This window comes from Coffea arabica, chromosome 1e (assembly GCF_036785885.1).
Source record: "Coffea arabica cultivar ET-39 chromosome 1e, Coffea Arabica ET-39 HiFi, whole genome shotgun sequence".
NCBI classification, from domain to species: Eukaryota; Viridiplantae; Streptophyta; class Magnoliopsida; order Gentianales; family Rubiaceae; genus Coffea; species Coffea arabica.
In genome coordinates this window covers 12,681,021-12,691,996 of record NC_092311.1, presented here as the reverse complement: position 1 = coordinate 12,691,996, position 10,976 = coordinate 12,681,021, and the positions used below count along the sequence as shown (strand labels likewise).

At 35.3% G+C, this 10,976-nt stretch overlaps 1 protein-coding gene and 1 long non-coding RNA gene across 4 annotated transcripts; one reads left to right on the top strand and one right to left on the bottom strand.

Moving 5' to 3' along the window:
- The first annotated feature begins 109 nt into the window (after positions 1-109).
- Positions 110-4,193, top strand: LOC140008654 (uncharacterized). 3 transcript variants are annotated; one of them, XR_011816123.1, is made up of 3 exons: positions 110-525; positions 1,026-2,396; positions 3,919-4,193. It is a non-coding gene; the product is annotated as an uncharacterized lncRNA (long non-coding RNA). The 3 variants fall into 3 exon arrangements; XR_011816122.1 differs by having other exon boundaries at positions 1,026-2,478; XR_011816121.1 differs by lacking the exon at positions 3,919-4,193 and having other exon boundaries at positions 1,026-2,685.
- A 1,745-nt stretch (positions 4,194-5,938) lies between these two features.
- LOC113700921 (scarecrow-like protein 14) lies at positions 5,939-8,834 on the bottom strand. The gene is made up of 2 exons (XM_027221351.2): positions 8,702-8,834; positions 5,939-8,501 (listed from the first exon to the last, which is right to left on the bottom strand). The coding sequence occupies exon 2, from the start codon at positions 8,475-8,477 to the stop codon at positions 6,228-6,230; it is 2,250 nt and encodes a 749-aa protein (XP_027077152.1). The 5' UTR covers positions 8,478-8,501; positions 8,702-8,834; the 3' UTR covers positions 5,939-6,227.
- Between the last annotated feature and the right edge of the window lie 2,142 nt (positions 8,835-10,976).

Sequence of the window (10,976 nt, the reverse complement as noted above, 5' to 3'; positions counted from 1 at the left end):
TGCTTTCCTTTCCTCTTGCCACGTGGTTCCTTAATTATCTGACAAATGGCAAGTAAAGTGTTTCTTACAAAGCTTCTCTTGACCGACCGAAGTCTTCTATTTATTTTCCTTCTTTTGCCATTCCACCGTCTTCCCCTCAAATTGCATTGAAGCCTTTTCCTGCTCTCTCTACCACGCGCCTATTCTGAGCAAAATTCAGCACACCTATTCTGAGCAAGTCCCATCCCAACCGGCTATGCTACCAAACCCACCATCTCATCTCTTTGTGACTTCCTTCTTTAAGCCAACAGGTCAGCTGCTACTCCTGCAGCCGCTTGATTTGCTGATCATTCACATGGCCTTTGTACTTCAGAGCAGGAGAATTGGGTGCAGGTGAACTACTTTGCTTACACTAGCCGTTTTTCCCTCTTTCTCTGATATCCAATTAACCCGTTTCTGTATCGATTTCGTCTCATGTTGCCGAATTGTTGGAGCCTCACGTGATAGTTGTACTTCAAAGGAGTGAAATGGGGAATTTTTTTTTAGGTATGCCATTCTATTCTGATCAGCTTTGGTATTCAATTTTCCACCCAAATTATGCTTTCTATTCAACCTTCATCATCCGTATGATTACGATTACAAATATCTGCTTGGATGTGATTTTTCCCTTATTCCAGTTCTGCTGAGAAGTAGGATCCTATTCACTTAGCCTGTACCTTTTATCTGTATTTGCACGTCTCTTTCTCTAATCACACTCTCATTCTAACCTTCGTTCACTCTGGTTTTGGCTTTTTTCCCTCTTGATTCGGTATGTGCTATTTCATATGGAAGTACAATTTTTTGTTATTTCCTTTTTGGTTTGAACATTTGTTTTTTCTTCTTTTTATTTCCTTACCAGGGTTTAATGGATCTAAATTTTGTTCGAATATAGTGTTGATTTTTTTGTTGGATTTTCACAACAGATGAAGATCAGAAATAGGTGAATTTATTTTGTTCTCATTTTCGGCTGTGATGATACAATATTGTTGCCGTGAGTTGTATTTCAGGCTTGATACTAACTGGATTTAAGCTGTATCTTGGCGAGGCAACTCAGATGGCATTTTGGAGTATATATTATTCCAGAACTGCAACTGAGTTTGCAGCCATGGTTGTGCTCTTCTTCTTCGCCTGCCATTGACAAACAAATTGGAGCTTTACTTTTAATTGTCAAAGTTCATTGTTTTTTTCATTTATTAGTCCAACGGTAGCTTAGTTTGTTCTTCCGAAATTCTCGTACAAATTCAGTTCTACTTCAAGTATTATTACTCCCTGTTTTGATGCTTTCTTATCACTTATCTCAGGTATGTTATGATCCCTTACAATGATTGCTTATGTTATATTTGCTTCATTAACTCAAAACATGGTTTTAGTATGACACTGCCTTCAAGTGAATATGTGAAATCTCATAGGCATGGCTATCAAATGTTTGATGAAATGTCTGTCTGAAACTTGGGATAATTGGTTCTTAGGTTGATTGCAAATGCAACAATAAATCTAGATGGTGTTTTTTGGATCTCTTGAGAAGGTTCTTTAAACAAAAGAATTGCTTCATTTGTGTTTCTATTGATATCTAAAACTAATAAATTAGCTTTATTTTGAATCAAATGTTGGCCATTTGATGGATTTTAGAGTAATCTAAGTGGTTCAACATTGTCACTCAACTTGCTGTCCAGATTCTTCTTCTTCTCTGCATTGAATTCACTGGTAAGTTTCAAAACTTATGTTAACTTAAAGGTCTTTTCCAATTTTTTCCTATTTTTTGAAAACTGAGTGTAGCGTAACATGATTGTTTTTTGCTTCTTTTTTGGTGGCTTGATAATATCAAACTCTTAAGAAAAAGTTCCGAGCTCATTCAGGACCGCTAGCTCCCCAGGGCACTCCTTTTTTATATCTGAGAAGCACCCTCCGATGTAGCATTTTGGTGCTGTAGGATATGGGGTCACTGAAACAGGGAGGTTGTAGCCATCCACTATACTTACGTCGTAGAAACTCGGCTGCCTCTTGTCAACCTGCAACGTAAACTCTACTAGCGTCACAGGAGGAACGCCGATCACCCCGGCGCATTCGAGTCGCCCGTTGCAGTCGCCTGTTTCACAGGCTCGTCCGTCGTTGGAGTAGTCGAAATTGCAGCCTGTTCTGGCCCAGATGCGGCCACTCGAATCTCCTGGTGCCTGGAATTTCCGGAGTCTCCCGGATGGAAGATAGAAGCCACCGTTTGCTACGACTGGAAAGCCTTGGTTCGGGGCAGTGGCAGGCCATATGGGAAATGGGCACTTGTTGCTCACGTAAAATGTGCATGCTTCCACAACTCCACTACTGCCTATGGGTTACGTTAAACTATAAACGATGCAAAAGAAGAATGCTTTTTCATTTATTTGGTGAGTATCTGAATGAATTTTTGTTGTTATTGTAGGAGGCAACAAATTAAAACAAATCTTGCTACCATCAATTGAGTAATAGGTATTTCTTGCTTCTTTTTAGCTGTTAGGTTATTCAAAAATGTTTTGTTTTATTCTTGCTGCTAATTGGAGAAATAAGTGAGTCACAGAAGAGTAATTTTTCTTATTTGGAATCTATAGGGCTATTTGTTGAGTTCAAATGCTTGTGCTCTTCTTTTAGCAAAGCTTTTATTAACTAATAATCTGAGCCTTAATTTTGATTGTCAAATTCAATTGTTGAATTATATTTAATAATTTGTATGTCTTGAGCTTGTGATTCAATTTTAGCTTTACTTCTGTAGCTTTGACTATTTGACTATTTTTCTTGCTATTTAATTGCCTACTCTATGATACTGACAAAAAATTCTCGGTACTTCTAATAATTTTTTGTCCCTGCTCTTTTCTTCCTTGTACTCCTGTAGATGTTAAAACTCTATTTTGAAGCTAGAGTTTTGAAATTAGCATGCTTAAGTTGCCAATAATTTTTAAATAATGACAATGCTAAATATGAGCAAATTTAATCTACTGAAAAACTGAGCATTTTCTTGTGAAAATAAAGTTGGGAAATGATTATTATTCTAAGTTCTAAGTCATTAGATTCTCTACCTAGACACTTTGTCCTTACCCGAGCATTCAAATGCAAGGTTAATATTTTTGTCCTTACCTGAGCGTTAAAATGCAAGGTTAATATTTAGAATGCAACCTTATTTATTCTTTTTATAAATTTTTAAAATTATTTATACTTTAAGGGAAAATAAATACCAAAATTGATATTTTTTGTCTAATGAGAGTATAAACATAATGAGAAGGGGTTTAAATGCTAGGTTAATTATTTACAAAGCATATATAAGTGCATCGCCTTTATTTAATTTTATAAACACTCTCCTTATTCCTTGGATTAGTGACAGGAAGAGATATGAAAAATTGATAAATTTTTCACAATACATAGAGATTGGATAAGAGATGATTTAATTGATGGCACAAAAATAAAAACAAATATGCCAGTTATGAGCCTTATGTGTTTAGAAAGTAATTTCTTAGGTTTTTATTTGTCTAGGACTTATTGGAAAAAATATGTTAAAACTTATATTTTTACAGTGTGGGAAAAAATATTAAGATGTATAAATCATATCTCTAATTGATATTTAAAAAGGAATATGAAAAAATGATTTTTTGCAATAAGACTACATCTGTGTGCTAGGGAAGATGTATTATTACAGTTTATACTCTGCTTTGGATTTTTTTTCATTTATTTATCTGTTTTTATGGCCTATTAGATGTAAGTTTCAATTTTGGTTATCATGAAGTGTTTATCCTCTTAGTTGTGTCTTGGAAAGTTTAGTTTTCTGACATGTTTTCTTGAACCTTTTATATTGAAAATTTATAAATCCTCACTAGATGTTGGACTCATTTTTGTGTATTTCATGAGGATGTCCCTTTTGTGTTTTTTTTTTGTGCGTAGGGTTACTTCTTGACAGCAATCAATTAATCTCAATGGGCATTGGCTGTGATCAATTAACCACTTGTTCTTTTGTGCACCTTAATGGATCTCAATATGTGATCTTTTGTAATTGCAGCCTATGATTGCACTTTATATTAAGTATTTAGCAAGTCATCTCTTGTCTCTGTAAGACTAACTTGCACTTGAAGATGTTAAGCTATTTGTCAAACTACTTGCCAATCTTTTGTCATCTTCTCTTCTCTTTTGCAATGCTAATGATTTTTTTGTTTTGTTTAGTCTCATATTGTTAGCTGCATACTTGATTGGTAATTTATAATTTTAAGAATGCTATTTCGCAAACATTACTGTTAATCTTATTTTATATGACAATAGATTATAGGGGGCCTAGGCTGTGCTTAGCACAGCCGATAACCTCCTAGTTATGTCTATACATTTTATATAATTTTCAAGATTTCTCAAAAAAAAAAAAAAATTTACCATGAAAATTCGACTAAGATTTGACATTTGCCAATGACTAATTTAATGCTTTCACACTAACTTGACTTAGACAAGTTTTCATAAAGTTTGAACTGAAAGCTTGTCTCACAAAAGACAAAATACACTCGAAAAAATGTTGTGTTTGAATTACATATTATTTTCATCTTATTTACATACACTGATTTGCTTGTATCATCAATATATTTTTTAATTACTTTTTTTATCTCATATACATCACATAAAAAAATATATATATTATAGTATTTTTTTCACAAAATTGTCACAAATAATTTACTATCCCAAATTGACACCAAACCGACTAATTCAAAATCCTATGTAGGCTAAAATGCTCTACTCTAACAACTCCACAATTTTTTATAGCAAGTTTCTAAATCCAACACAATAACATTGCTGCAGAGTCAAAGTTCATTATACCCATAATTTAATACAACAAAACAAAACTCGAATGGACTAATCAACGATATAAATGCAATGTACTTCGGCTTTTCTACACCCTATAGAGTCCATAACGTACAAACGTTCATAACCCAATTTTTCGTCCATTTAATTATTTTTTATGTGCTAGAAGTGAATTGTGTTCATGAGGGTATTATTTTTCCGAGGATGTTTTAGGTTGACATTCTAGAATACAAATGGAAATCAAGGTCAGAATCATTAGCATATCATTATTTTGATATCCATTTCTAACTCTCGAAGCCATTGACAAAGAATCTCCAAGTCCTTCTACAAGAAGTCAAGTCCATATTTTTTTCCCTTCTCCATTTTTCTAAGCCAATGACATTGCTTGTGAAGCTTTAATTTTCACCAAAGAATGTTCCTCAATTCCGAATCTTTTATCTCCTCTCCAAAAAGTGTTCCGATTGATTTCCATTTATTTTGCATAAACAATATACCATAACTTGCAAAATTTTAATTCAAATTGTCAAAGTCGTAGCTGGAATTCAAGGAACAAGATGGAGTTGTAGAGACTAAACATTTTTGAGGGAATATACGTGAATAAATAAAATATTATTGGAGTGTAAATCTTCTTTTACAGGCACATTCCATATGTGCATAAGGAAATTTATCGAGATAGAAATTTTCCTAAGTTCAAAATTTAGAATTAATAATTGCATTCTCAAAACTTGAAAAAAAAAAGATTATTTTCATGTGGCATGTCCGACATGTACATCCCACATAAGAAGTGAAACATCAGTGTTCTATTCTTTCTAAGAATAGAAAGAAATACTTAGAAAAAGTTAGTAGCACAAACAATCCTTGTGTTTTTGAGCCGTTTGAAAAAATAATAGAAGTACTTTAACAAGAAAATAACTGGATTTACATTTCATAAAAACCAAGAAAAAAAACTACCAAAAAAAAAAAAAGAGTCAAGACGAAACCCTCAAGGAAATATTGTGTAGGTGAATGGGTAAAGATGAACAAAAAACAAAATATTTCTTATTTGAAAAAGAAAATACTATTTCTTTTCCATAGAAATTTTGTCTTTGCAAGGAGATTTCTTTCCTTATTCTTCTTTACAATATTTTTCTTGCCAAAATATTCTTAATTTTTACAACATGCTTGTGATTGTGAGATGATGCACTTGTACATCCTGTCCACAACAGGCCCTCTAAAAGTACTAAGCAGTGGCTCCATGGCATTTACATTTACAATTGACAAGTTCATCAAGAAAAAGTCACAATAAAAAACTAAATTTCATTATCACAGGGTAGTCTCAGGCCTGTACCACTAAACACCTTGAGAGCTTTTACCACTCAAGTTTTTACCATACATCCACAGAAGCACCTGGAAGTTCATGGAACAGATAGACTCTATGCAGGAATCCAGCAAGAGCAAGCACTGATAATCTTCCCTTTCCATCCCTGAAGCATCCAACAACCGTCTTCATCCAACATGAAGTCTTTGTGGTAGGCTTTTTTGACTTTGCCTCTTAGTTCCTTCAACAGATCCTGATTCAAGGGAAGTTGCCTGAAGCCAGCCCTGTTATAACGAGCATGCCACTTTCTGTAAGTCTCGCACCTCTCAACCCGCGCTAAGCCCTCACATGCAACGATGTTCAACAATTGAGTTCCTAGAAATTCTTGTTCAAATTTCATCCGCTGTGCATCTTTTCGTGGTAGATTGTTATCAATAGCGTCAAACATGGTGAAGAAAAAGGAAAGGGCATCCCGGAATCGAGTGAGAAAGAAAGGACCAGAGAGTTGTGCACTAAGAACATCTGTTACAAGAATATCTGGATTCATCGCCCTGATTAAGCTTAAAACTGCATCCCTTGGACATTCACCCTCCACCATGTCATCAGATATGTTCTTTAAGCCAAACTGACAGGCCACTGCAAGTACTTCATTTCTTGTAAGTTTCAACTCCTCAATTGTGATTTTGTCCCAATTTCTTGTTGCTATTGCTTGGTACTCGAACGGTACATTAAACCTTTCACAGTATTTTGCCAAGCGGTGACCTGTCTGCTGTATGCTTTCTGCTGGCCTAAAACCAGGTTGGGGGAAGTCTATTCCTGTAATGCGGAGCATGGGAGGCCCGCCATCTCTGTTAGATAACTGTTGAATGAGAGTAGGCCACTGGAAGCCAAATGTGATGCCAAAATCAACTATATGAAGTATTGTGGCTCTTGATGCTGCTTCCAGAATCATTTCATTTGCAAAGAATGAAAATGTCGGCCGTAATGGAGAACAAAGATACACCCTGTAGGCTTTCAACTGGTCGGCAGTTGAAATTCGCTTGGAAGTTAAGGCAACATGCAGGTCTCTTCCAGTGCCTGCCAACCTTGCCTCGAGAGCATTGACAAGTATAAAAGCTAGCCTCTGGTGTGGGTCGCCAAGACAAGAAGCATGCTGCCTAATTTGCTTCAATTTCTCAGTTGCAGTCCTGTGATCATCAGCAGCAACAAACTGTGCACAACTAATTAACAATCCAAAGAGATCTAGAGCTTCACCCTCGGCGCCCAGCCTTTTCTCTGGACTCATTCCGACACGAGATCTATGAAGAAATTTACTCCTAGACAAGGTCTTGAATGATCCATTTGGTTGTTCGACATCAACATCAGAATACGCTTCTAGGCCTTTGGAATCAGCATGAAGCAGTACTCTGTCAAGTAGTTCTGATAATTCCACCTCTTCCTCACTGGTTGCAGATTGCTTGTTGCTTCTTCCCCTGAGTGAATCATCATCATCCTGATTTTGATGCTTCCTTCCTCCTGATATTTCATCCAATTTTTCCACCTCATCTTTCTTTTTTTCGGCCAGAAGCTCCAGTTTTAATGATAGCGTGTGCTTGTCTAAATCAACAACTAATTGATTCCCTGAAGGAAGGAATTTTTTACCTTCCTCTAGCCCTCTCTTAAATAGCATCATGGTTTCATGATTACTGTAGAAACTCGGAATAAGATTTTCATCTGTGAGAGATGCCACCTGCCCATTTCCACAGAGAGTCGAATTCTTCAGCATATGAAGGCACTGGACTGAATTGGTGTGGAAGGATGACTTGCAAGAGTTAACCAGATGATGACCTTGTTTCCCAGACAACTCACTGACCTCAGGAATTGGCCATGAGGCAGCAGAATTGCTACCACTATCGCTGCAGTTCGCGACATGGTTACTTGAACTTTCGCTGAAGACATCTGGGGTATGTGCATTATTTTCAAGGGCTGTTACAAATGTTGCACGAGGCGAATGAGGATAGTTCTTGCCAAGAATTTCGTACAAGGATTTCTCGGCAGCTTGGAGAGCTAATGGATCAGTGGACATGCGTTGTTGCTCTTCCAGATTCTCCTCCATGAGCATCTGGTTAATGTGTTTGAGCACAGGATAGCACTCATGTTCATCAGGAAAGTCAACCTCAGTGCTCACGTTAAAAAAGGGAGCAAAACTGCTAGGATCCAGAGGTTCCGAATCAAGACTTCCAAAAACAATACCATCATTGAAACCAAAGCGCTTTACAGGATCCCACACTTTCTGTAATTGGAAATTTAACTCAGATTGCTCCAAAGAGGATACTACAGTCCCATCAGATCCAGAGCCATTCAAATTCAGGAACTGGTGATCCATAACTATCTATGCTTTTCATTCAACCTATTATCAAAGTTCAACAATGGAGTCATTGACCTCGAATAACACGACCTGAAATGATAAGCTTTTCATATCTATAGACTAAGCTCCACAAAATAATCAAAGTTATCATCAATCATAATCCCAACTTGCAATAATTTTATGAAGGGAAAAAAAAAGTCACTGGAGCTGCTATGCAAAAAGAGTCTGTACGCGAAACTTACAGGCAAAATCATGTTCTCTTCTTCATGCTAGTGAATGTGATTCCTCTGCTTTCCTTGAGGAAGCAACTATCATCTCTGGGAATTGAATATATTGTCTCCTGTACAAGTGGGATCAAGAGGTCAATCATTATCCCCTGTTTTAAATATAGAGCCTAGTATTATCATATTTGTTAGCTACTACATAGGGGCACATTTCTCAAATCAACCAGGTCATTAGATAAAACAAAAAGTCACACTATTCAGTCTGGTCAAAAAGTGAATATAAATTAGTAAATGGTTCACTGAACTGGCATGAAGAAACGGATACAACTCCGGACCAATTTTTGGTACCAGATTTTGTCCCAGATAATATTCAAACTGACTTAGAACGGCTAACCAATAAAATAAAAAGAAAGAAAGCGATGGTTTGCTACAATAATATTATGGTTGAGTAGCCCCTCCGTTTGAGTAATTTTAATCCATAATACTCTCTCGTCCCATTAAAATATCATACTTTTTATTTTACAATATTTCAAAATATTTTTATATTAACAAAATCAAAGCACCTTCTACTCTTTCCTTTTTTTCTTTAATCATATACATGTTATTAATCAAACTCAAATTTTAAAATTATAAGAGTAAGATTGAAAAAAAATATATACATATTACAATCAAACTATATGACCTGTTTGGTAAACAAATTTTTAGTCAAATTTATCTGCTATAATTTTAACTATAGTAATTTTTAAAAATTTTTAAATTATATATTTAAAAATTTACATACTTTAAAAATTTTTCCTCCAACTTTAATCATCAATTAAGTTACAGTAAAGTTTTAAATAAATACCAAAAACACTCATTTGCCAAACAGTCCATTATTCTTAAAGAGTTTCCTAAACATAATAAACAAATTAGCATCGACGGAGTACGGTTTGCAACTCGTCCGAGGGACTGTAGCCGGAACAGTTTATGCCGGTACGAAAACGACACCTGATGCATTGATTCAATTCACAGATAAAGAATCATGACACCGAGAACTCAGCCGATATGCCTCGATTTGCTCTGTTGCAAAGGAAATCAGTGATCTCGGGCGAGTCTCACTGAGTCAACTCGGTTATCCGAATTTGAAACTTAAAAAAAAAAAAAAAAAAAAAACTTCGCGACAAAGTACCATGGCACAATCCGGAAGCAGACAAGATGACGCAGATTTAGAAAATGGAAACACACAACTTGGAAAGATATTAATCAAGCAATCCAGCTCACATCTGCCCACTTAATAATACAACACTTGCGTGGATTGAGGATGTAATTTGTGAGACAAAAGAGGAAGCTCTAATTTCAGAAGTGTTTCTATTCAAATTAGAGACGAAAGAGGAAGCTTTAATCATTAAATAATTGAGTTTTCAGAAGTGTTTCCGTTCAAATTACATACAGAGGACAGGGGAATGGCTAAAGAGGAACAGGAAAAGGGAATGGAAGACTGGTCGGGGAAGGAGAACGATGAATTTGGTGGTGGAGCCGTGGAGGGAACCGAGTTATGGGCTAAATTTGTTTAAGAAACAAAAAAGTTAGCCCATTTGAATCCAAAGAGAAAGTCCTTGTTGGTAGATAACAAGAAAGTCTTTGAATAAGCAGGCTGTATGGATATATAGCCTATGAGGATGTAATTTTGGCCCAAATGAAGTTCCATGTTTTGGTCCAAGTTCATCTAAAACAGTATTACTATTTTCATAAAATTAGTTATTATCCATATTTAGGTGGATATATGTAGATAGTTAACAAATTTAATCTGTTCATTTTACTTATCAGTGTATTTTCTATTTTAATAGTCTGGTAAAATTTTTAAAATCTTTATATGTGAAGATATCATATCACTTGATGCACGATCGATATTCCGACCTATGAGAATCAATTGTATTTGTGACTGCCACTAAGACTGCAATGGCAAATTATGATACCTATAGAATTTTCTCTAAAAGGAAATTTTCTTTGAAAACTCGCAATTCAAACAACGTAGTGTTTGTTTATATAAATAATATCTATCTAGTAATTATTTATTTGTTACTTTTCCATAATACTTTTTTTAAATTTACACTTCCTGCCTTAAACTATGAAGTATATGACAATTCAACTTGTAAACTTTCAGAGCTTTTCCTTTTGGGTTATTATTACTTTACCCTCTTGGCTTTTGATATCATTATCAATTTCTCCATTAACGTTACTTTTTAGTCACTTTATCCATAAAGCTAATAGTCAAACTTAATAAAGTTTGTTAATTCAAGTGAAAAGATATGGT

Coding starts and splice junctions, on each gene's coding strand:
- LOC113700921 (XM_027221351.2), bottom strand. CDS start 8,477: ATGGATCACCAGTTCCTGAATTTGAATGGCTCTGGATCTGATGGGACT.